The 26,873-nt window shown below is 28.0% G+C and overlaps 1 protein-coding gene across 2 annotated transcripts in view; it reads right to left on the bottom strand.

The window, feature by feature from the left end:
* Nucleotides 1-26,618, bottom strand: part of LOC136079806 (uncharacterized) — a 52,359-nt gene extending 25,741 nt beyond the window's left edge. The window contains exons 1-3 of one of the 2 annotated variants that reach the window (XM_065796343.1): nt 26,460-26,561; nt 21,408-21,544; nt 3,544-4,546 (exon numbers count right to left, since the gene is read on the bottom strand). In XM_065796343.1, coding sequence (XP_065652415.1) covers nt 3,544-4,543 — 1,000 coding nt within the window. In that variant the 5' untranslated portion in view covers nt 4,544-4,546; nt 21,408-21,544; nt 26,460-26,561. Of the gene's footprint in view, nt 1-3,543; nt 4,547-21,407; nt 21,545-26,459 lie in introns of both variants that reach the window. The other variant, XM_065796342.1, reaches the window with a different exon arrangement.
* Between the last annotated feature and the right edge of the window lie 255 nt (nt 26,619-26,873).

Here is a 26,873-nt window from a genome sequence, read left to right as displayed (position 1 = left end):
GCAAATACCATACCTAAAACTCATAGTTACTATCAGCTTGTCAGTATCCTTTTTTATTGTCATTATGTGCTTTTTTATAGATCTAAAAATAAACTAAACTGGTTTGTTTTGCGAAATACAAAACTATAGTTTTCGGATTTAGCAGGTTTTAAACTCCTTAGGTACCAAATTTCAGCATTACTACAAGTATCTTACCAAGTCTTTCCTAATATATGTCCCTAAACATTTGTGTTACATTTCAGAGAATTAGATAATGTAGGGTGCAGATTTTATCTTGTGTATTTTTTGAAATATATGTATAAATAAGCGCTACTCGACTTTCTTTATACCACACCTTCACTGTTATGATTAATTATGATAGAATACATTATGCTGATTCAGAATCATATAAAAAAATAGGTATGAAAGCCTGGAACTAGTACTCTAATTAAAGTTGAAGTTAAAATTAAAAAAAAAAGTTATAGTTTAAAAAATTACGCAAAAAAGGCTAATATTTACAAATATTATTACGCATGCTTAACAAATATTAAATTTAATTTACTTTTCAAAATAAAAAAAACTTATATATAATATATATTATATATTTTGTAAATGATTGCTAAAAACTGGCGCCACAGAACTATATATTTATTAAGTATGCGTAATCTTTAGGATTTACTGAGGTACTTACTTCTCTAAGGAGTTTATTTTTCAACATTTTTAGTGAAAGAGATATGTTCTACGAAAAAATTAAAAAGTTCAATTACAATGCATAAAATTTTTACATAAATTTTGTAAATTTTTTAATATATTCTGTAATCAGAGTTGAGACAGTATTGGAAAATATTCATGGAAACATTCGGACGTAACGCGCATCTCTTGACAATCTTATTGGAAAAATAAATTAATAAAAGTTATTAACTAAGCAAAGTTTAAAAAGGGTAAATATAAAGAGAAATGTGAAAGATTTATAAACGAAGAAAAATTAAAAACTGCAGTAAATTATATTTTTTATAAAACAATGAATCTAAGAAAAGCTGCAGGTGTATTAGGTTTTTTTATAAATATCTTAGTTAAAAAAAAATCTTGAAAAGTAATAAAAATGTTAAAACCAATAACTTTTTCACATAGTATTCTATTTCCACATTTATTATTTAGCAAAGCAGTAGCAATGGGTGTGCGAGAATGCGGTCGCACTGGGCGGAAATTTTTGGCGGGCGGAAAACTTATTACAAATCATTATATTATTTAATTACTTATATATAAATAATTGTATACATATAATTTTTGCTTCTGCATCAAATAGAAATAGAGAAGGTAATTTCAAAAACAGATTGTGGAAAATTAATACAATGTATGGGTATTGTGGTTTATCCTCCTCCGGCTAATTGCCATATAGAGGCCACATACCCGGGCCAGCGAAGATAAGTTCAGCTCACAAATGAGCGTCATCACCAGCATCGCTGACCAAGAGTAAGTGAATTTAAGAAGAACGAAGTAAGTTAGAGTGAAAGTCAGAAGAAGTCGAGTTAGAAAGATAGCATAGAGTAAGCGGGACAGATATTGCACGAGGTGTTAGAATGTGCAAATTAAAATAAATGTATAAATGTATTTATAGTTATAGTATTAAACCTATATATATAGACCTATATATATTATATAAATATGTCTATATATATAGGTCTATAAATATAGACCTATATACCATAGACCTATATATATAGACCTATATAATATTATAATTATAATATTATAATATTAATACAGTGTATGTATGAATAAACTTATAAATGAATGGCTGTGGCATTGCTTGTGGCATTGCTTGTGGCATTGCTTGTGGCATTGCTTGTGGCATTGCTTGTGGCATTGCTTGTGGCATTGCTTGTGGCATTGCTTGTGGCATTGCTTGTGGAATTGCTTGTGGCATTGCTTGTGGCATTGCTTGTGGCATTGCTTGTGGCTTGTGGTATGCTATTACTATTATTAGGTTATTTGCTATAGGTATATTATATATAGGTATTATTATAGGTATGCTATAGGTATATTATTTATAGGTATATTAATTATAGGTACTATTATTAGGTTATTTGCTATAGGTATATGCTATTACTATTATTTAGGTTATTAGGTTAGGCTGTGGCATTGCTTGTGGCATTGATTAGATCAACAATTTTCAAATTTTATCAAAAAATCTCTTTTTTGATGAAGTTTAAAACTCTCCTTTTTTACCCCATGAAATAACTTTAAATGCAACTTTTACACAAAAAGTTTTTTTGATGAAATTTACACTGAAGATTTTACTGATGAATTTTGATATAATTTGTTATAACACAAAACAAATTTGAAAAAGGAAGATTGAAAAAGTATGGACAAATGTCTCAAACACCCTAAAATCATGCTAACAACAACATTTTTAGAGTTATAGTTTTAGAGTTTCAGAAATAAAATTTCAAACTGAAATTTCTGAACTTGGTTTCTTCTATTATAGTTCCTACTATTAAAAATAATTTTCTTATGAGTTCGAAGCGACTTTTTAAAAACCATTTTATAATAATATCTAAGTAATCGTAAAATAATTGAATTGGCGAAATAGCTAAGAAGAATCGGCTCTCAAAAACATATCTTACAAGATATTGAATTTCTCATAAAAGTAAGTCATTAAAATAACTAAAGATCCCGGTTCAAAAAACACTACATCCAAAAATTAGATAAGCAACTCTTTGTTAACCTGTTGAAAATCTTATGAGTCTTATCCTCTGAAGAGATTTTGGAAAACAAAACATCAGAGTTATATTTACATCAGCTACCAAATTGAATAATATATTATGCAACAACAAATCTATTTGCGATCTTTACTTTACCAAGAATTTACCAACTTAAGTGCTCATGCGGAAGTAAATTTATTGGCGAGACCAAAAAGAAAATTATTTTAAGAAATGTGGAACAACAAAGAACCTGTAAAAATGAAAAATAGAGGATTTCAGGAGCCAATGAACATTCTAGAACGTGCCGTGGTAACTTTGATTGGCTAAATTTAAAAAAAAACCCTCTGGAATAACTTTGGCAGTTATTCCAGAATAACGGATAAGAGTAAATAGGAAATTCCTGGAGATTAGCAAAGTAAGAGTTTTCAATGAGCTTGATATTGGGAAAGTTGTTCCCAATCGAGATAACGGTAATAATTTTAAAACAAGAAACCAATTTTGACAAAATCTAACTGACGTTACCATTGTATTATTTTATTGGTTTTTACATTTTACGCCTTCATTTATGCCTTTTAATGTCTACTTTTTAAAATGGTTTGTCTTATGTAATTTTTTAACCATTTACATACATTAGTGTCTGTATGTGTATGTATTGTTTATTTATTTATATGTATGTGTGTGGATATTTGTGTGTGTGTTTTACATTTTTCGCATGTTCCCAGTATCTTTATGTTTAACTTTAACTTATGGACTCTGTAGTACTTGAAAATGTATAAGTTAATTTTTAAAAACATAAATTATAAACAAATATAACAATAAGTCTTGCCAAATTCTAAATTATGTTAACATTGAGTCTTACCTTCTTTTATAGGTTCTGGATCAGCACAAGTTAAGGTTTCATCACAATTGTTACGACTAAGATGAATATCAAGAATCCATTGATAACCAACTTCGGTGTATTTTATGCACGCTTTTGCACCTTCCCTTAAACTCTTAGCATACTTTGCATAATAAAATTGTCCTTCTTCTGATTTATCATCTTCATATGATTGAAACAAGACACCGCCAACCTTTAAAAATAATGTACAATACATGCGATGTAGTTCAAAGCTTGCTTCAATTTCTTTTACAACTTTTATTGCTGGTTTATTGGAGTTGCTCCATCTATCAATTTCTGAAATTTTTGGTCTAAAACTGTGGTAGTTTGACTCAATGTCAACAAACATTCTTTCAACACACGTGTTTTGATCTTTTTCAAACTGCTGTCCACAAATTTTAAACATATTTTCATAAACTAGGTACTTTTTTTCAACTAAATCTCTTTTAAGATCAAGTATGCTGTTATCAACGTAATCTTTCATATCAGTAAATTTATCGTTTATTTCATTTGTAAGCTTTTTGATAGCTGTATTTGTAGCTTCCATAATGTCATCAGGGGAAGGGGTTGTAATATCATTTAGTATTCCAAATGCAAATCCAAACATACCTAAACATCTTGAAACTTTTGACAGTTTGGAAATAAGTGGTTTAACATTTTTTAAATTGCTTTCGATGTTTTCAAGTGTCGTTTTGGCTTCGTCAGTAAGATACTTTAATGATTCTGAAGATTTTTTAGAAATATCAAAGAAACTTTCAAAAAAAGATGCTTCTAGCTCTGCTGTTGGCGCTGAAATGTTTTTGATTTCAACTTCTAATTTTCCTCCGTTATAGCCTTTAGGCAAACAAAAGCCATGTCTTGTTTTTGATGGGGAGTTGAAATAAAAGTTCCTATTTATTTTTGGTGCATTTATTATACTTCCCCTCGCAGATTGGTTATTTAGAAACAGAAAAGCAATAAACGATTGAAAAAAGTAATACATTTTCTAAAAATAAAAAATGAAAGATATATATATATATATATATATATATATATATATATATATATATATATATATATATATATATATATATAGGCATTTTTTAATAAACAGTTGTTTCATTTTAATAGTCTGAAAACAATACTTAGTTACAGAAATAATAGCTATATTTTAAAATTGTATTTTAAGATTTGTTCACCTTCAAAAGATTTATTTGTTCTTAATAGATTTATTTTCCCTCAAAAGATTTAGTTAGTAAATTATATATACTTAATGTTCATTAACTAAATATTTATAAGATACTTATTTTCATGTACAAAATTGATAAAAACATTGACACCTCTAGTATTTAATACTTTTTTTAACAAAATAATTCATTTTTACTTTACTAGATCTTCAAATCAGAACTACATTCAATCCAAAAGCTATTATACGGCCACCAAATTCTCTATTGCAAATAGAGAAATAAAGTATTGATAGCAATATTTAGTTATTGTATATTTATTCCGTTATCAATAGGTTTTAAAAATTTTTAAAAATCCTAAATAATATTAATAATTCACAATAAAGAATTTATTTAAAAGTGCAGCTTAATTATTGACAGAGAGAGGCATATAAAGTCCCTTATTTTCTGGAGGTATATGAAGTTATTGCTGTGCCAGCCGAATTGAGACCAATAGGTTGCACCAACTAGTATTAACTAAGTATTATCAATTCGTAAAAAATTTGCTTCTTTTACTGTGTCTTATAATCTTTTAATCTATTACTCTAACAACTAAAGCCTAACAACTGGTAATGTTAAATTTTTGAGGCATAGTTTTTAAGCTTTATTATTTAGCTTAAGCGCTTCACCAATATTTTTTATGAAATTTTCCCCAATAAAATAAAGATTGGTATTATCTGCATATTGCTGTGTTATTTATTTTTTTCCTCCTATTAAAAACCCTTTTAAATCTATATTTTCTTATTTGGTGAAAATATTTCAGCTTAAATGACGTGCAATACCATTGATGAACTTATATAAGGGAAGGTTATAATTGATATAACTTTCCATTACCCCTCTTAAAATATTTATATTTTATTCTTTTCTTTAAAATTTTTTTTTTCAAAGACAAGAAGTAACGCAACAAGGATTATAATATATCTTTATAATACTTTTTATTATTGATTCATTAAGGCGATTTAAAACCTTCGAAGTTCGATACATTTCCTCGCAATTTTCGGAATATTTACCTGCAGTTAATAATTCAATAAAAAAAGCCCATAATTAACAAAAGTTGTTAAGACAATAAATTTTTTGTTAGAGACAATATATTAATAAAATTATGTTTGATATTTTTCTGTATTTCCTTGACTGCTACCAATATCTGAAAAAAGCGTATCTTATGCAATTAGATTCTCGTAATTTTTTTGTTTGTTTGGTTTATTCATGATCAACAAAATTTTTAAGTTATTGACTAAGAGAGGCACTTCAGGCTAAGAGAGGCGCTCCAGGCCTCTCTTAGCCTGGTTAATCTATGTTATCAATAAAAATGAAAATACAGTTTTTAGATTTCAGCTAAAGTTAAGACGCCATAGCAAAGAAAGTTTGTATTTGAAGTTGTTCAGGTTCTTTGAGTCCAACTCATTTTGGGTTAAAGCACTCCATAGTTTAATAACACGATTGATGAGGAAGTTGTTTTTTTCTGTGCAGTTTTGTACAAGTGTGCTTTTAGTTGTTTTGTGTGTCCACTAGGTAGAAGACTGTATTTTAAAGACTCCTGTTTGGTTGAAGCTGAAAGACTGAGAAGTTAACTTTGTTGATTTTACTTATAGTTTTGTATTGGCCAATATAAGGTCTCCTTTTTCTCTTCGTTCAGTTAGCGTTGCCAAGTTATGTCTTGATAGTCTCTGAATATAGGGCAAGTATTTTAAGTTAGCAATATGTTTTGTGGCTCGGTATTGAACTTGCTCGCTTGGCTAAGTTTTTAGGTAGAATTAATGACCTTTGCTAAATCAAGTGGTTGGCAATGCAAAGTTTAGGGGTAGGTGAACGTATAAATTGTACAGTATGCGCCATAATACTCAACCTTGACCTCTAAAAAAATTTCTTGAGCCTGCTAAGCATTTGGTTACCAGCTAATGCAGCCGTGTAGACTTGTTTTTTAAACTTTAGATTGTTAGTCATAACAACGCCTAGGTATCGTCCAAATGCTTTGCACGACAGCTGATGCATTTGGCCTGCCAAATTATTTTGTAGTGTAAATTACAGTCAATATTTTGGTGTTGCAGGGCCCAGTGTGCATGACTTTGCACTTATCGTCATTATCGGGAAATCCGTAATTCCAGCTTGTGCAGCAGACGTCGATGTGGAACTTTGTCAAAAACCTTTGGAAAGTTTTTGAATATGATATCGGTTGGGTAACCTTTGCGGGCAGCTTCGGTCAGGATGTCTTAAGTTTCAAGTAGGTTTGAGGTGTAACCATTTCATTTTTGGAACCTTTAGCAGAGCTGATGAGTTATTTTCTGGTGGTTAGTAATGTGTCTGTGTACAAGGCTTTCCATTAATTTGCAAGAGACAGAAATGTGCGAGAAGTTTAAGGGGGTTCGACTTGTAGCCTTTTTTGAAGATAGGAGTGATTTCAGCTTTTTTCCATTGAGATGCAACTTTGCCAGCTTTAAGCATCTCAGAGAGTATAATGTTTATCAGGATACAAAAGCCTGCAGCACAGTATTTCAGGACCCGTGGGTAAATGCTGTCGAAGCCTATTGATTTGGTTATGTTCTGGAACGAAAGTTTTTCTTTAACGGATTTATATGATGCGAATGTGGTTGATTGGTTCGTGGTTGTAGAACGAGGGTTTAATGATTGGATAGTTCCTGGCGGCTTGATTTCGAAAACTGATTGAAAATAATCGTTTAGTGTGTTGCCGATTGCTTTCCAACCTGTTGTTGTTTGATTGCTAGTTGTTTCAAGTTGCTTTTAATGTTTATGTTGTTTGCGTAGAATTGGCTTCTTTATTGGGCTAGCTGCAATAAATTTGCCCCAGAGTTTTCTTTTCAATTTGACAACGTTTGTCGCATCTTATGACACCCGTGTTTTGTGCTTGTTAGTGTAAGGGGTGGTTGTTGACGGGACGTGTAACGAGTTTTCTTCTTTATATTTTGTGATAAATATTTTCGGAAATAGCCGTAAAGTATCAAATAAAAGTCATCATGATCCGAATGCCAATCAAACGTTTCGATATGCGTAGAGATTGATTTATAGTCGGCTTTGCTCCAGATGTTTCTTATAGAGATTAGAGAAATTGGTTATTTCAATTTTTCTAGTTCTTAGGTCAGTGAGAGACATACTTCTCTCAATAAAACAGTGTGTTTGACTTTTGACTGTGTAGCCGAGCGGATTAGCTTCTTTTTTATTGATTAATCAATCTGGTTTATTGGGAAGGAGAAGTGCTGTTTTTTGGAGATTCTTCACAATAGATTTGATAGGTTATAAGCTGGATAAAATGATTTTCTTCGAGATATTTACAATATGTAACTCCTAAATCGGCTACTCTAATTGATAACATTCTAACAACTGATATTTTTAACAGTGACTTAAATAAAGGTATTTTAAAAACAGACATATCTGACCATTTCCCTATCTTTTTTATCATAAACAACTCTAAAATTATGACCAAAACTAACATAAAAGTTAAATTACGCAACTTTAACCAAAAAAATGTTGAGCAATTTAAAACACAATTATCATTACTTCATTGGAAGAACATCGACTTTAGTGATAACGCAAACAAAATTTACGATGATTTTTTTAATACATTTTACTCAGTTTATGATGTCAATTTTCTTTTACATGAAAAAACATTAAATCAAAAAAACATTAATTCTCCCTGGATTACCAAAGGTTTAAAAAAATCATCAAAAGTTAAGCAGAAATTATACATAAAATATCTAAAAAACAAATCATTCGCCAAGGAGAAAATATACAAAGACTACAAAAATCTTTTTGAAAAAGTTCGAAAAAACTTAAAAAAACATTACTATTCTAAAATTCTCAATAAAGCCAAAAATACTTGTAAACGCTCCTGGGAAATAATAAAAGAAATTATTGGTAAATCAAAACCGTGCTCAAGTTCCCTGCCACACATGATCAAAGTAGATAACATTAATATAATTAATTCTCAAACAATAGCTCACGAATTTAACAAATTCTTTGTTGAAATTGGCCCAAAACTATCTAAATTAATTCCTAACACTGAAACATCATTTAAAGATTTTCTAGTACCGATGGATAATTGCATTCACTCGGATGAGTTATCTAAAGAGTTACTATTTGATGAGTTCGAAAAAGCCTTTAAAATACTAAAAAAAAATAAAGCAGTTGGACCGGACGAAATCAATGGTAACATAATTTTAGATTGCTTTGAACAATTAAAATATATTCTTTTTAAAGTCTTTAAATCATCAATCGAACAAGGAGTCTTTCCTGATCAATTGAAAATTGCTAAAGTTATTCCACTATTTAAAGGTGGTGACAAATCTGACATTAGTAATTACCGGCCTATCTCTATCTTATCATTATTTTCAAAAATACTAGAAAGAATCATGTTCAATAAAGTATTTAATTATTTTAGTATAAATAATTTATTATACAACAATCAGTTTGGCTTTAAGAAGAATAACTCAACCGAGCATGTAATTATTCAGTTGGTACGTGAGATTTCCAATTCTTTTGAAAAATCTCAATTTACATTAGGAATTTTTATCGATCTTTCAAAAGCATTTGATACTGTGGATCATGATATTTTACTTTATAAACTTAATTATTACGGAATAAATGAAAGAGTTAGTAAATGGTTTCAAAGTTATTTATCCAACAGAAAACAATTTGTTTCTTGTAATGATCTTAATCATACACAGTTTTTAAATGTTTCCTGTGGTGTTCCGCAAGGTTCCATCTTAGGCCCTCTTTTGTTCTTAATATATATCAACGACTTGCATAAAGCATCAAATCTTCTAAGTATTATGTTTGCTGATGACATAAACTTATTTCTATCTAACAGTGACATCTACCTACTATTCTCCGCTATGAACAAAGAACTTCAAAACATATCTAAATGGTTTAAAAGTAACAAATTAACATTAAATGTAAACAAAACAAAATGGATTTTTTTCCACCAGCTCTCCAAAAAACGTTCTCTACCCCAAAATTTACCAAAAATTTTTATTGACCATAATGAAATAAAAGGAGATTCTGTAACTAAATACCTGGGGATTTTCATTGACGAGAACATCACATGGAAACATCATATTAACTATGTCTGCTCGAAAGTTTCAAAAAGTATTGGAATTCTATATAAGGCGCGTACTCATTTAGTTAAAAATAATTTAACTAAACTTTATTATTCTTTTATTCATAGTTATATAAGTTATGGAATTATTGCCTGGGGTAGTACTGATCAAAGCAAGTTGCAATGTCTCCATCGCCGTCAGAAACATGCGATCCGTGTAATTAATTTTGCGGATCGGTTCTCAAATTCCTCAATATTTTTCAATCAAATGAAAATCCTCAATGTTTATAAACTAAACGTATATAAAAATTTATCTTTTGTTTATATGTGGAAGTATGATTTATCTCCTTTAATTTTTAAAGACCTTTTTATTTTGAAACCTTTAAGCAAGTTTAACATGAGGAATAATAACTATTTAAATAAACCACTCTGTCGAACAAAGTTCAATCAATTCTGTATCACTTATCGTGCAGCTCATCTCTGGAACAAAATTATTTTGCCTAACTTCGGCTTACCCCTAACTTATTCTGTTTTTAAAATTAAATTAAAAGATCTCATTCTCTCTATCGAAAATATCTTAGAATATTTTTAATTTGTCTTATGATATATAATAATTTTGAAATGTATGTTCAATCTTTGTTTTATACTTGTTGACAATTTGTTTCTATTTATCTAAGTACTATTTTAATATTTTTATGTTAATTTTTTACGTTCTCTTATTGTAAAAAGGCGTTTTTATAATACTTTATGTACTCTGTTTTGTAAAAGGCTTCTGACCATAAGATCATTTGATCTTCTTTTAGAATCCTTGTTTGTATTTGAAAAAAATATGTAATTTATATATATTACGTCAAATGTAAACAAAAAACTTACTAAAAAAAAAAAAAAAAAAAAATGTGGGTTTGTCATTTTGTGCATATGCGACAGTCACAGTACCACCTTTAATATCGACATTTAAATATAAGGTCTTGCTGAAATTAAACTTTCTTTTTATAAGTTTAGTTTATTTCATTTAATTATTCGTGGATTTTTAAGGCATTGTTATTTCTTAGTGGTTGATCACTAATTCATGCTATAAATGGCGAACAAGATATGAGAAAATATATTGCTTTAAAAATTTTTTAACTTGTTTTTATTATAGTAATAGGATTTATCGCATTACTAGGAATACATATTTATTAGGATTTTATTCTAAAGATTGTTGAAGTAGCATCATTTTCTAATTTTCTCTTTTTTTCTGTTTGAATCAATTAGTGCTGTGTTTATTACAGTTTTTATTCTTTAAAATTAATATATTAAAGTATCGAATAATCCACAACAGAATAAAAATAATTTTAATAATATTCATAAAAGTGATTATAAAAATATTATCTCATTAAGTTTCTTAACGTTATCATTCTATTTCTTCTAGAAAAATGTTTTATTTATAATTATAGAAGATAATTTTCCTTATATGGTTTATAACACTAGTAAACTATTAACCTTTTTTTTAGTATTTTATATAGGTATTATTTCAATTAAGTCAAGTAAAATGTATTTAGTTTCTATTTATTCTTATATTTTAATTATTTAAAATTACATGTATTTTTTTACTTTTTGTGTTTAAATTAATGTAAATTAATTTTTAATTATAAAAGATTATTATTACAACGGATTAGCAGGATTGCATAAAAGTTATGTAGATTTCCCAAAAAGCTTGGAATGCAATCAGTTGATTAGGTTCAATTTTTTCTATAATAGGAGTGATGCGTTCATTAGGTTCAATTTTTTCTATAATAGGACTGGCGCACCCCCTGCTGCAGCTATCTCAGGGGGTCCGTGTCCCAAGAGGAGGGGGATGGTGTGGCTTAAGGTTATGAATACATTACCATCCCGTAATAAGTCAAAATGGGTAATGTATAAATACCTTTAAATAATTCATTTTAAGAACTTTTTTTATCTTTTAAATTTTTAGATTGTTGCCAATTGTTGAAAATGCATTGAACTTCATGTATGGTGAGTTTTTTGCAATGATAAATTTTGTTGCAATTGTTAAAAATAATAACTCAAAAGAATGTAACCATGCAATCAAACCATTGCATGATTAAGTGCTGGCAAATTTGCTTCATTTATAAAACAAACAATTGAATTTAGAATTGCACAAAAATAGACAAACAGTATCGATTCTGGCGCTCCATCTAGTAATTTGAACTACAAGCAGTTTTATTTTAGTATTTTTAATTGAGATAAGGTTCCGAAAAAAAAAATTAATTTTTGAATGTTTTTAAAAAAAAGATTTTATAACTGGACTATTTTCTAATGCGTGCACTCCACATAAGCTCAAGAATAAACACTGCATGGGGATAACAAAGCTTGAGGATACTTTTCAATTAGTTTAGTCTTTACACCATTGTATTTTCCAGACATACATGTTGTAATGTCGTTACGACAATGTCGTATCCTTAAATCCCTTCAAAATGATAAACCTGAATAACATTCTACAAAAATTTTATCTATTTTGTTTGCAATATTAGCTCCTGCTTTTATTTTTAATGTCAACCATTGTATATCCCAAGTAAAATTGTATATCCCTAGTTCCGTCCTTTATATAACATATCTTATTATGGGAAAATGTCCGGAAATATCAGATAGCCACTCTCATCAATTTGGTTTCAATCACAATAGCTTCACTCTTCAAGCAGAATTCCTTTAAAGTGAAACAATGAATAATTTCAATAATAGTTACTCATCAATATATATGTGTAGTTTAGATGCAAATAAGGCTTTTGATTGCTATAACTGGGATTTGTTGTTTGAAAAACTTTACGACAACTAAAAGCTACCGCTATCAGTAGTTTGTACACTGCAGTTACTATACTTATAGGGTACAGCTAACATTTCTTTATAGGGTACAGCTAATTATTTCGATTTGTCTCAAGGCGTGCAACAAGGATCAATTTTATTACCACATTTATACAATATATACACTCAAGTGCAATAAATGAAACTGTTTCAGATTGCAAAGTTGCAACAACAGTAAGCGGTGTATACACTGGTATGCTTATGCATATAACTTTCTAGTTTACGAGAATTGGTTACTAAAGTTCAGTCACAATGCCTAAAACCTATATATCAAACTAAAATCTGAAAAAGTTGAGTTTATTACATCCGGTAAAAGTTCAATTACAAAAAACACAGTTCAAAACGTTTAAACAGTTCAAGCTTTAAATGGCTCTTCCTAACACCTCAATACTGAAACACATCGGATTCCTATGAGATAATCAAAATTATAAACACAATTTAGCTACACTTCAAACAGCAAATGTAAACGAGAGTATTATTCAGTTTCAATCAACCTCAAGAGCTCTTATAAAATCTGGTATTCGTTTTTGTCTACCTATAACCATTTTCATACGGCTTTGAAATTTGTTGTTCACTTCTTAATATATATGACGCTGTTAGAAGGTCAGCATTAAAATTCCTTTTTAATATATTAAAGTACAGCAAATCTACCTGCATTCTTTTTTTTAAAATTGAGAGCATATCTACCATCCTCATTCGAAACAAATTAAATCTGTTTACCAGACTACTGAACAATCCGATTTGTTTTTCCCTGATTTTGACTCAGATATTTGATGTTACTAACGATAACATATTTATGAACCAAGTAATAAAAATGTGCAATCAACTTGAGCTAAACTTTGTCCAGTGTTTGATAGAGGGAACAAAAATAACGATTTAGCGTCACTACGATAAAGTAGGAGACAATATAGCGGCAAATTTGAACAATTCTTTTTAATTCTGGAATATCAGAAAACAAAGACTAATATTTACAAATCTGATGGAGGAAAATATTCATAGAAAATTTTAAATTAGACTATAAACTATTAGTTTTTTACACTATGTTTTACCTGTAATTTGGGCGATTAAAAGAATACATAAATAAATAATTGTTATATAATAAAAAGCCATTTTTAAAAATTATGTTAACTTTTTGAACTACGAAAAGTTTGACATTTTTAAAACCGCTACCAATATGAAGTCGTAAAAAGTATTGTATAATGCAAATGACGCATCTAAAATAATTAGTAAATTCAGAACGCTTTTTGCACCCGTTTTTGGCAGCCATTTACATATGTAAGTTTTTTTTTTACAATCAAAAGTAAAGTGAAGCCGAGAAATAACTTTTTAATTATAAACAATAAGGGTAATATTAAAACTAAAAATTTTCTTAATGTAACATTAAACCTGATTAACAGTTCTTATCAACCATATTGTAAACCCAACAACTAACTTATGTATGTTCATTCTAATTGAAACCATCTTCCTATTATAATAAAGGAAATCGCTCGCATTATTAAGTAAAGATTATCGGCAATGGCAGTAAATAAAGCTGTGTTTCATAATTCCATTTTTCCGTATAAAGAGGCTTTACGGAAATCAGGAACAAAAAACATGAAAAAAAAAAAAATCGCTTAAAATTATATAGTATAACCTCCCGATTAGCAAAAATGTTAAAACTAAAATTGGAAATTGCTTCTTAGCTTTAATTAACTTCCACTTTTCATTTGGACACAGGCTTCATAAATTTTTTATTTAAACTATATTAAAGTTAGCTTTAATTGCAAGCCTGATGTTATGTCATAAATAAATGCACAACAACAAGATTTTACAACGCGATGAAAATATAAAATTAGAACAATGCAACTGAAAAGACAAATTTATTGTTGGTTAAATAACCAATGCCTTTCTAACAATGTCGTATAGCAAGCCACGGTAAGTTCTGAAGATTCTGAACTCAAAAATAAAATTTATTTTGCTATAACTGAAACCGCATTTAAATTAAGATATGTCAGCCATCTTAAATCTTTCAATGCATGCATTGAAAGATTAAATGATACTGAACTTTCTAAAGAAAATATGGAAACTAAAATCTAAAAATATAAAACCTATAATTACATGGAAGATAATAGTCGATGTAAGCCCTACAATCAAGCATCAAATGTTTGTAATCTTTGTCTCCATGAGATATTTCATATATTGTCATACAGAGGAGTGAATTTACTTAATAAAAGATATGAAATAATGATTAAATGGCGACATTTAATTTTATATATTGTCATACAGAGGAGTGAATTTACTTAATAAATGATATGAAATAATGATTAAATGGCGACATTTAATTTTATATATTGTCATACAGAGGATAAACTTACTCAATAAAAGATATGAAATAATGATTAAGTGGCGACATTTAATTTCATATATGGTCATACAGAGGAGTGAATTTACTTAAGAAAAGATATGAAATAATGATTAAGTGGCGGCATTCAAAGAAACTTTTAATTTCCTTATTCGACACCCGGGACTAAAATCTTTGACGTCTTTTTGTTTTGTATTTCTAACATCAGAACTCGTTCCACCTAATTTTAATTTATATTTTTTTTAAACATTTTTACTTTATGAAATATACATAAATGGCTGATGATTGCCTTAAGGCATGAAATCAGAGTTCCATCAAAAGTTGTTTTTAATCATTTTATATGTATATACATATATTTTTTTCTTTCTTTTTTTTAGTTTATTTAGGCGCTTCCAGAAGTCCTAACGGTCATCTTACTATCGCGGAGCACCGCGGGAGATGTTATATGTAAGTGCTATGAAAAACAGCAAATAAAATTAAAAATATATATCTTTGTTTTGTTTTTATTTTATTGTAATGATTGATTTTTTTACTTGAAAAACGCTTTTGAAATATTTTAAACTTGAAGCAAAGATCATTTTAATATAATTTAATTCTGATAAAAAATACATAATTTAATTTAAAACTAATTTTATAAAAGTATACATTTTTTTTTTATAAAAATAATATATAATTTAGTATATAAGTTTTATTAATATGGAAACTATATAATTTAATTTTGATTTAAAAAATATATTTAAGTTTATTAAAATTAAATTTATTGATTGGGTTCGACTTAACTGTCAAACTTATTTAAAAGTATTACTAAATATTGTTCAATATTTTAATTATTCTTAAAAAAAATTAGGTCATTTTTATCAAAAATGTTTTTTCGGTTTTTCTTCACAAACGTTTTTTTATTAATCAAAATTAAATATTAAATAAACGGCCGCGTCAAAAATTTGCACAAAACGTAAGCTTTTTTTTTAACGTAACGCAAGATATTTCGCTGCAATTATTTTTTAAAAAATGCGGTATAATACAGCAATATAATTTTAATGTTTGGAAAAAATAATCCTTTGCTTTTTTACAAAAAAATCGTAAATAAAACAATAAACTTTCAATAAAAAAAATTATTTAACCTAAATTTTTTTATTTGTACTCGCTAATATTTTTTAAATAAAAATCATTTGTAGTTGCAAAACCGCAATTAGAAATTTAAGAAATAATCATTTGAAAATTCAAAAATTTAACATATTTTAATTCATTCATGTAAATGTTGAGAAAAGAAAAAAATTGGTAATATCAAACATAAAAATGTGATTTTAGATTTAATTATTTAATATTAAAAAATAAATAAAAGAAAATAAACATTCCCTTGTAATGATAATAAAAAAGAAGGTAAACAATATTTAACTCGTTTCGTAGTAATTAATACTATTGCAGTAATTTAAAAAGTTTAATGGCAGGGTGAATAAAGAAAAGCAATTTTTTTTTAATTCACTCGGCAAAAGCAATTTCTTTTTTTTATTCAACTCAATTGTTTGAGTTGTGTTTTGTTTGATTTTAAATTCTCTTCGAGAAGTTAAGAGTTTTAACTCTCTTCGAGAATCCAAACTCAAAGCGTAGTTAATGAGAGATCCGAAGAAATTTATAGCGTTTAGGCCCTTTCATTTTCAAAAATCATTTTCATTTTCACCAGAAACTAATAACATATTTATTAATCCAGACAAGACATAGCCTGAAAGGCTTAAAATGAAACCTTTAAGAGAAGAACGTGCTAAATTAAATAAAGCTAATAAAAATTTACAATACAATTATGGAGTTAAAAATAAACGCGTTGTAAAGCTCATAAAAAGATACCAATTCATATCAAGTCAACCAGATCAGCTAATATTTCCAAAAAATCTACTCTTTAAAAACTTGAACAAGTTGATTGAAAAAAACATGACAGGCAACTATTAGTTTTAAAAAACCAAGGGCTAATTAACCTCTAAAAACTAATTACTGTGGGAAATAGGCACTTACTAACATTCGCAGTCTATGTAATAAAATTGCTGATTTCCAACACTTTGTCCATTTACACAATTTTGATACTTGTTGTGTTATCGAAACTTGGTTAAATAAAAATTTACCTGACAGTTTATTATGTTCTTGGTTTTACAGCGTTCTTCGCTGTGACAGAAGTAAAGGTGGTGGAGTAGCAATATTTTTTCGCAGTTTTATACAATTTACAAAAGTTGATATACCATCAGAGTTTCATGAGTTAGAAATTGACTGTGCTAATTTTAACCTCAACGGTCAGTCATTCAGAATTATTGGTTATTATCGGAGTGGGGGTTTTGGTAAAGGAGCTATTGACTATATGGAAAGTAGTGTAAAATGTTTCTCTATATCGTGTTCCATCGAAAAAAATGTGATCATACTAAAAGATTTTAATTTACCTGATGTAGATTGGTACTACTATCATGGTCTAGATAGTGCTATACATAACTCTTTTTTACATTTAAAAACAGATATAGTCTCACTCAGCATGTTAATCAATCAACTCATAAAAATAGCATCTTAGGTCTTATTTTGAGTTCTACCTCTTTATTTATTAGTGATCTCTGTATCGAACCACCTATTGGTACTAGTGATCATAATGTAATCTTAATCACTCTTAATTTGAGCTGCTTATATAATAAAGATGAATTTCTAGTTTAACAGTTCAACTGTTGGAAAGATGCAGATTATCAAGCTATCAATAAATATCTGAAATCGATAGATTAGAGTATTATCTTTCAAACACGTTTTAATATTGAAGCTTGTTGGCATACTTTTTCTACTATACTAAATAACATTATTATACAATATATACCTAAAGTGCGAGTCAGTGAAGAGCATAAATCATCACATAAAATACACTATCCTCATTATGTTAAAAGGCTGATAAACAACAAAGCAATCGCATGGAAAAGATCAAAGATAACAGGTAAACCTAATGACAAAGCAGCTTATAAATCAATTGCTGCACAATGTTCTGACTCCATTAGAAAGCATTATGCAGCAAAAGAACTTAAGACAATACGCAAAGACAACCTTGGTAGTTTCTTTAATTTTGTTATTGGAAAACTCAAAACCTGTAGTAAACCCAATGACATTCGTCAATATAATAAAACCCTTTGTCAAAATAAAGAAGAAATATCTTGTATTTTTAACAACTTTTTTGCAAGCGTTTATACAGTCGATAATGGTTTATCGCCAAAGTTTATGGATCGTGTTAATGTACATTCAACTTGTCTATCGTCTATTAACTTCTCTTCTTCTAAAATCAAAAAAGCACTGAGAGCACTTAAACCCACCACATCGACTGGTCTAGATGAAATTCCCAATGTTTTCCTAAAGAATTGTGCTTATAGTTTATCGATTCCCTTAAGCCATTTATTAGATACCTCATTTAAAGATGGTGCTTTACCGTTAGATTGGAAAGCGGCAAGCGTTATTCCAATTCACAAAAAGGGACCAAGAGCTTTTTATGTTTAAAGATTCAGTTTTATGACCCAAGTAATTAGTAAGATCCATCTCCTTGACATCTACTTGTTGTCGTGTAATGGAAAGAATCATTCATAACAAACTGATAAACTATTTCTTAACTCAATAACCTAATCAAACAAGAGCAGCATGGTTTTATTCATAAACGTAATACCTGTACTAATATTCTTAAAAGTCTTCTTGACTGGACTTTAAATTTTCAGAACTGCATTCCTACAGATATTATTTACTTTGGTTTTAAGAAAGCATTCGATTAAGTTTCACATCCCAAGTTACTCATAAAATTACCATTGCGGAATTGTTGGCAATCTTCTGAAATGGCTAACTAATTTTCTGCACATAAATTATATTCAGTCTATAGTATTGTGGCTCTAAGTCAGATCTTCACACAGCTGTTAATCATTTGTACGAATGGAGTTGTACTTAGCAAGTCCAAACAGCAACTGAAAATCCTTTGTCTGTTCAATCGTTAACCAAGAACCTTAATTTTAATCAACATATCAATCTTATTGTACATAAAGCTATGTTAAGAGCCTCTCTTAATCTAAAATCTTTTTATTCACGATATAGGTTGGTGATGGTTAAAGCCTACTGTACTTTTATACGACCTATGCTCGAAAATTGCTCCTCAGTATGGTCACCTTTTCCTATATGTCTGATTAATAAAATTAAGGACGTGCATCGTTTCTTTACTAAAACTGCTTAAAAAATTGCTGATCTGTGGTCAGTTTTCTATGATAAGCCATACTAAAGCTCAAAACGTTAGAATATCAACGAATGTTTAAAAATTTAGTTTTATGCTACAAATTTTTTAATGTTAAACTGGACACTGACCTATCAAATATTCTTATTCTCAATTCATACTTGGGTAATCCTGGTCAGAACTTTAAACTGTACAAATACCATTGTAATTTAAGTAGCACCAAGTGTTTCTTTTCTAATCGAATTGTTAATGTATGAAACAGTTTATTGGAGAATATGGTGTCTACATCGTCTGTCTCGATGTTTAAGAACCGTCTCGCTTTGTACTGCTTTATTCAACTTGATGCAATTTTGTTCAAACTTGTTCGATCACTTAATGCAATTTACATTTCAGTAAAAAATTTTTAAATTATACTCCAGTATGAGTGGCCTTCGGGTCCTTCTGTTGTTTTCAAATAAATAAATTAAAGCTGAAACGTTTTTGTTTAGTAATTTATTCAAACAACTATCAAGAGATTATGGAAGTAAATTGCAACGAGTGAAAACTAAGGTGAAAACTTCGACTTTAACGTTTTAACTGTTTACGGAAAGATAAAATAAGAGGTTTTTAGTCATTTATTGAGTATTTTAACGCCGTAAACAAGGAGTCTTTTTACATTTGAATAAAACAGACATTTTTGGAATGTAAATACTTGACACATTTGTTTCAGCTGTTTTTATGACGCTGCCCTGTCCTATTTTATGTATTTTATTGTTAGTTTTGTTTTGCTTGATGTAGTAAAAAAGTAAGAAATTATATAAGAAAAACTGTGTCACTGTGGGGGAAAAGGAAAGATTAATGAACATCACTTTGCTGTACGAAGGCTTCATTGTGAATCCTGGACAATATTTGCTACAGTTTTAAATACAATGTATGGGAGTATTCAGAATATTAATGCCTTAATCAATAAAGAATACGAAAAGGGGCAGCTTTAAATTGTGACAATTTGTCTACAATTTTTGAATCAATCATTTACTTAGGCCATCTCAATATAGATTTTAGAGGTTATTGGGATGATGATTAACATCATCCTGGTGTCAGGAAGTATTCTTTAATAAGTTGAGTAAGAAATTTTGCTCAACTTTCAAACTACATGATCAGTGCTATGATAAAGTTCTTGAGTATCATCTTAACAGCTGTGCAAAGAATGCATTTTTTCATTTCTATCTCATTACAAAATGAATTAATTAGTTGTTGTGTAAAATACATCCAAAATATTTTGATTTTCGATATTAAGGAAAACCAAAATTAATAATTGCTTATAAACCATGTGATTGTTCCAAAAAGGAACAAGTTTTTTGGTTATTAGATTTATAGTTCCTTTAATGTTAAAGAAGAATTTATGAGTTTTTTACATTACGATTATGGTTTATTATAAGAAGTTCTTTGCAAATCTATTTTATAATGCTGAAAGATTATTCTGTTGACGTTTCGAATTGTTAAGGTCAGGGGTATGATGAAGCAGGATCTGTTGCTGGTCATGTTAAAGGTCTTGCAAAGAAAATTAAAAACTACAATTACAAAGCAGTGTGAAACTGACTGTTTTAATCAACATCTTATTCTTATTATTAGTAGGAATTCGTGCAAACTACAAGAAGCCAGAAATATGATGGAGCAAGTAAAAGAGTTGTCATATTTTTTTTAATTTTTTTGAGTCAAGTCAATTTATTAAAAGCAGCTATTACATAACATTATCCTTCAACAACAAAGAAAAAATCAATTCATGTTTGTTGCAAAAGATGGAATGAACGCTTAACTGGGCAGGATGATTTAAAAAATTTATTTGTAACTATTGTTTTTTGTCTTGGAATAAACTTGAACTTGAAATAAAGTGTAATAAAGAAGCTTCCTCACAAGCTTCTTTTATTTTAAAACTTGAACAGTTCCTGACTACACTATTCCTGTTACACAAATGTTAGTAGGTAAAACTTTTGACATTTGTGGTGATTTAGGTTCTATTTCAGCTTAAAAAAATTGTATGTTTACATTTAAAAATCTAAAAGATTATTATAAAATGAAGTGGTATAATACAATTCTTTGTCTTACTTCTAAAGGTGATGTTACAGGTGTTAAGTTAAAAGTATCAAGTCGTCAAATAAATAGAAAATAATCCTTCTTGTTCAACTTCAGATTATATTAAGATATCGTTAAACATACCACTTATCGATCTCATCTGAATCAAAGTTAATAACAGATTGTAATTATTTTTTTTCTTCAACAGTTAGTTTATTATACTTGTTAATTTGTTCCAGAGGTCAATTCTTCTTTAACTTTGTAGCAACAAACAGTGTTAACTATGTAATAAATAAGGATAAATATTACAAGAAATAGTTTACTCAACATATCAATTTAATTGAATAAATTTTATTGAAAAAAAAAAGTGAAATATTAGCATATTTTTGTTAATGTGTCTTAACGAACTCCTAAGAAAAATATTCTTTATTAGGTTTTAGTTTTTAATAATTTTTCATATATTTTTTTAAATTTTAGAATGCTTTTTTTCTTATTTTAAATTTTTTAAAGCAAATGAAGTAAAACAAATTAAAATTTTGAAATTGAAATAATTTAATTACATTTTTTAACATAAAATTGAAAGATTTTGAGTCTAATATACTGTTTTTTTCTCTTTAGTATCTTGAAAATCTTCAAATGGTAAATAAGTTTTTATTAATTTTTATATTTAAGAAGAATTCATGATTTTACTTTTTGATATACTGTAATTTTTGTATTTTAAATTATGTTATACACAAATTTAAATACCATTAATTTCATTAGATATTTTTTCTACTTTTTTAGTTTTACCTTATTTAACGTTCAAATCTGCGTCATTATTTAAGCTTAGCTTGCCTAACTGTTAAAATATGGCTTTAATATAATAACTTTCATGACTTAAAATTTACTTTATTGATCATTAGCCAGCAGTTTTGGAAAAAAAATGATTTCAGTTCAATTAAAGTAAGAATAACTGTTCTCCGGCAACATGGCAAGTTGGTTTATTTTGGTAACAGATATTTACGATTAATATTCATGTTATTGCTATATTGCGTAACTAAATTGTATTTTTCATGTTAATGATAATAATTTTTGTTATATTTATGGTAATAATACCTTGTGCGTCTTTTTATATTATAGTTATTTTTAGCATTGTCTCAGAAATAATGTAGTATACTTCCAAAATATCGTTTTTAAACCAATTAAAAAAAAAAAAGATTTGTATGTGGCGCATACAGATATGTTATACGGCTATCGTGAACCATTATTAAACCCTATTAACTAATTTACTAACTCCCCATCTAACACACTTACGTTGGGCCAACGTATGTAAAACATCGCAAACGTCGGTTATTACAACGTTGCAAATACAACGTTGATCCAATGTTATTTTTATGAAAATCTTATTGAACCAACTTTAATCCATATACATTGGAACAACTTTGGATTTTATAGAGTGGATCAACGTTTTGTTTGCATCGAGAAAAGGCAAACATACAAATATACATTTGTATAACTTATAAAAATTATTTTTCATTCAAATATTCCAGTTGATTATGTCGAATATATTTTGCTAATATATTTTTTTCTTTTTTATATAACAAAATATCAAGCCACAAGCAAAACATACACGAATAATATCTTTTTGGTTAGATAAATTATTTAATTCTAATTTTAAATCATCAGCATTGTAAGTTCATTGATCTCAATTAAATCCTGTTTCTTGTGAAATAGTTGAACTATATTTGCACAATCTAACATCATGTGCAATCCTGTCCGCTTTTTCTATGCTATCTTTCTAATACGATTGCGTCCAACTTTTGGTCTAAAATAACTTCGTTCTTCCAAAACTCACTTTACTCTCGGCCGTAAAGCGCTTTTGACGCTCCTTCTTGGGGGGCTGAACATGTCTTTGCGTGCCTTGGTATGGTGGTCTATGTATGGCAACTAGCCGGAGGAGAATAAACCACAATACCTAAGTTCATTCATCAAATTGAGATCTCAATTAAATCCTGTTTCTTGTGAAATAGTTGAACTATATTTGCACAATCTAACATCATGTGCAATCCTGTCCGCTTTCTCTATGCTATCTTTCTAATACGATTGCTTCCAACTTTTGCTCTAAAATAACTTCGTTCTTCCAAAACTCACTTGACTCTCGGCCGTAAAACGGTTATGACGCTCCTTCTTGGGGGGCCGAATATGTCTTTGCGTGCCTTGGTATGGTGGTCTCTGTATGGCAACTAGCCGGAGGAGTATAAACCACAATACCTAAGTTCATTCATCAAATTAGTGGAAGTATATACTAACATTTACTAAAATTTACGAACATTTACTAAAATTTACGAACAAAAACCAAAACTGGAACTTTTTAAAGCAGAACAATTTTCCAAAACACTGGGATAACAAAACGTCTCAGTACTACAAAACATTAATAGAAATATTAGGCAAAAACGGGTCCCTTTTAAACGTCCCCCTAAAAACAACAAAAAATTTTTACTTAGAAGTGGCAAAAAACAAAAAGACAGTCGTCCCAGCAGAACTTTTTTGGAACGGTTCAACAAAAACAACAATGCCGTGGACCCAAATTTGGAAAAAAAACTTCACCTCCCACGCATGCGGACCGACTCAAAACATCCTCTTTCGTTTTTTACACAACAGTTTATCTTCTACGGCCTTGCTAGCCAAAAGCACAAGGCAGCAGATCGTCAAAAATAAAAAAATGCAAAACTTGTGGTAAAATCGAGGACAACATGCATATCTTTGCCTACTGTCCTCCTTCTGTTGAAATTTGGGAGTATTTTAAACACGTATATAACTCCTTGACATCCTTTTCATATATTTTTTTAAATTTTTTAAAGCAAATGAAGTAAAACAAATTAAAATTTTGAAATTGAAATAATTTTAATTACATTTTTTAACATAAAATTGAAAGATTTCCTTCCCTCTTGCAATTTTTTATGTTAAGCAACAAAATTATTATTATATATGATAAGCAAATCACTGCCAGTCTTTATTTTATGAAATATTATTTTAACACATAAGTTTTTTATCTATAGTGTTCGTAACGTAATGTTTATGCAAAAGTCCTGTAATTCTTTTTTAAATTTTTTTGCATATAAATCATTCTTTTTACCTTATGAACCTTTCCTTAACCTATTTCAAAATTTCTCCTTTTTTTTAACTTAATCTAAACTCTCGATATCTCTCCGCACAACAGCAAAAAAATAAAAAACAAAAAAATACAAAAAAATATAAAACCAAAAAACACAAAAAGATATAAAATCAAGAAACACAAAAAAATGAAAAATAAAAAATACAAAAATTATATAATAAAATATACAAAACAGAAAATGTATATATTTACGAAAGCTTGTAAAACCATAAAACCTTAGTTCATGTTATTAAAAAAATTGTAAATATTTATTATTTTGTAATAAAAGATAATATATATATATATATATATATATATATATATATATATATATATATATATATATATATATATATATATATATATATATATATATATATATTAACATATACATACATATATATATATAATCATGTATAAATATTTTGAAATAAAAAAAACAAAAAAACATATAGGCATAAAACATATATTTTTATTATATATTTTATATATAATAAAAAACTATACGCGTATAAATATTTAATAATTTATGTAAAAATGTATATGCTAAACTTAAAACAAATTAATTTAATTCCGATGAAAGCTTAATATAACGTTGTGCAAACGTAAAACATAACGTTGAATCAAATTAAAATACAATGTTTCGCCAACGTAAAATACAACGTTGAATCAACGTAAAACATTAGGCAACGCCGACTTAAAATACAGCGTTGGACCAACGTTTTTTTTTGTTTGTTGGCGACGTCGCATTTGTAACCAAAATGATGTAAAAACAACGTTGACAGTCAATATTGGCCAACGCAACGCACAACATTGATCTAATGTTTTATCAACGTACGTGTGCTAGCTGGGTCATTAGGCATTTACTGACTAAGCAAAGGCAAAGTTCGTTTAACTTCGCCAATCGAAGTTAAAACAAATATTCATTAAACTTCTTAACCGAATTACTATTGGCTGTTCGTTAATTTTAATAATAAGATTTAACTACCGTTGATTTTTTACAAGTTCAAATGTAAAACTCGATTTGATCGTAAAAAAGTTTAAAAAAATAGAGAGTAAACAGCAAAACCTGGAACTTCATATTTTTGTTGTAGAAACTATTATCTTAACAGCCAATTAAAAACAAAGCTAAAAAAGTAGCAAAAAGTAGAAATATTGTTTGTTGTGAATGTTTTGTTATAAATTAATTATACTGTATATTAAATTTAAAATATTATGGTTATTTTTAGTATTTTGAAGTATCAGTGTTTTATTAAATAATGAGTTGCATTTTTTTCCTCAAATCGTTCTAAATTAGCGTAACTTTCTGCTTCCTTATTGAGTTCATAAAAAGGGGTATCTTAAATAAATAGTACTTTATCGTGGCCTGTGTCCGTAGTGGCGTCCGTAATGCAACACTATTTAAGCCTTTTTTTTAAAGAGCTTTTAAACTGCTAGTTTCTTGAAAATTTTTTAAACCCTTTAAATATGCTACCAAGAACCCCCCCACCCTTCCCCACACACAATCCTTCCTATACCAAGTTGCGATTCTATATCTTGACTAACTTCTTTAATAAGCTATACCCGCGCCTAATATATATATATATATATATATATATATATATATATATATATATATATATATATATATATATATATATATATATATATATGTATGTATCTATATATATATATATATATATATATATATATATATATATATATATATATATATATATATATATATATATATGTATATATATATATATATATATATATATATATATATATATATATATATGTATATATATATATATATATATATATATATATATATATATATATATATATATATATATATATATATATACATATATATATGTATTATTTTACAAAAACCTAATAAATACAGAAAGGTCATGTTTAGTTATAAGCAAATTTAATTTTAAATATATCTTCTATTTTATTTAAAATATAAGATATCTTATTTAAGATATTTACAGTATAATTTATAGCAATAAATTTTACAGTAAATATTTTAAAAACAAACAATAAAAATAATTTAACCGTAAGTAATTTCTTACCACTTCACTTTTCTTTATTCAGAAAATTCTATATAAATTAGACTAATGTTTAAAGTTTTTTAGGTTTTTTTTCATTGCTTCTTAGTTTATTTTAAGCTCTACAAAGTGCACGAAAGTAAGAAAACTGTCAACTTATGTTGCAGTTTATTCTTTAAAATTAAACGGTTGAACAAATTTAAACAATTTAAAGATAAAATTAAGTTTAATTTGTACTTGCAACTAGTTTTGAATGTTTTAAAAATTTATAGTTGCACGCTTTATTGCTTTACCGTTATGTTACCCCTTCTACTCATATATAGCTCATCAATCATTATATGATATCAATTAAAATATTTGGATTTTTTAATTTTAAAAGTTATAATTCAAATAGGTTTTTGATAACAGAAGCTTGTTATAAACGTATTATTGATTCGT

The sequence above is a fragment of the Hydra vulgaris genome, chromosome 04 (assembly GCF_038396675.1).
Source record: "Hydra vulgaris chromosome 04, alternate assembly HydraT2T_AEP".
In the NCBI taxonomy this organism is placed as follows: Eukaryota; Metazoa; Cnidaria; class Hydrozoa; order Anthoathecata; family Hydridae; genus Hydra; species Hydra vulgaris.
The sequence above is the reverse complement of the archived record's forward strand: the minus strand, read 5'-3'. Positions and strand labels throughout refer to the sequence as shown.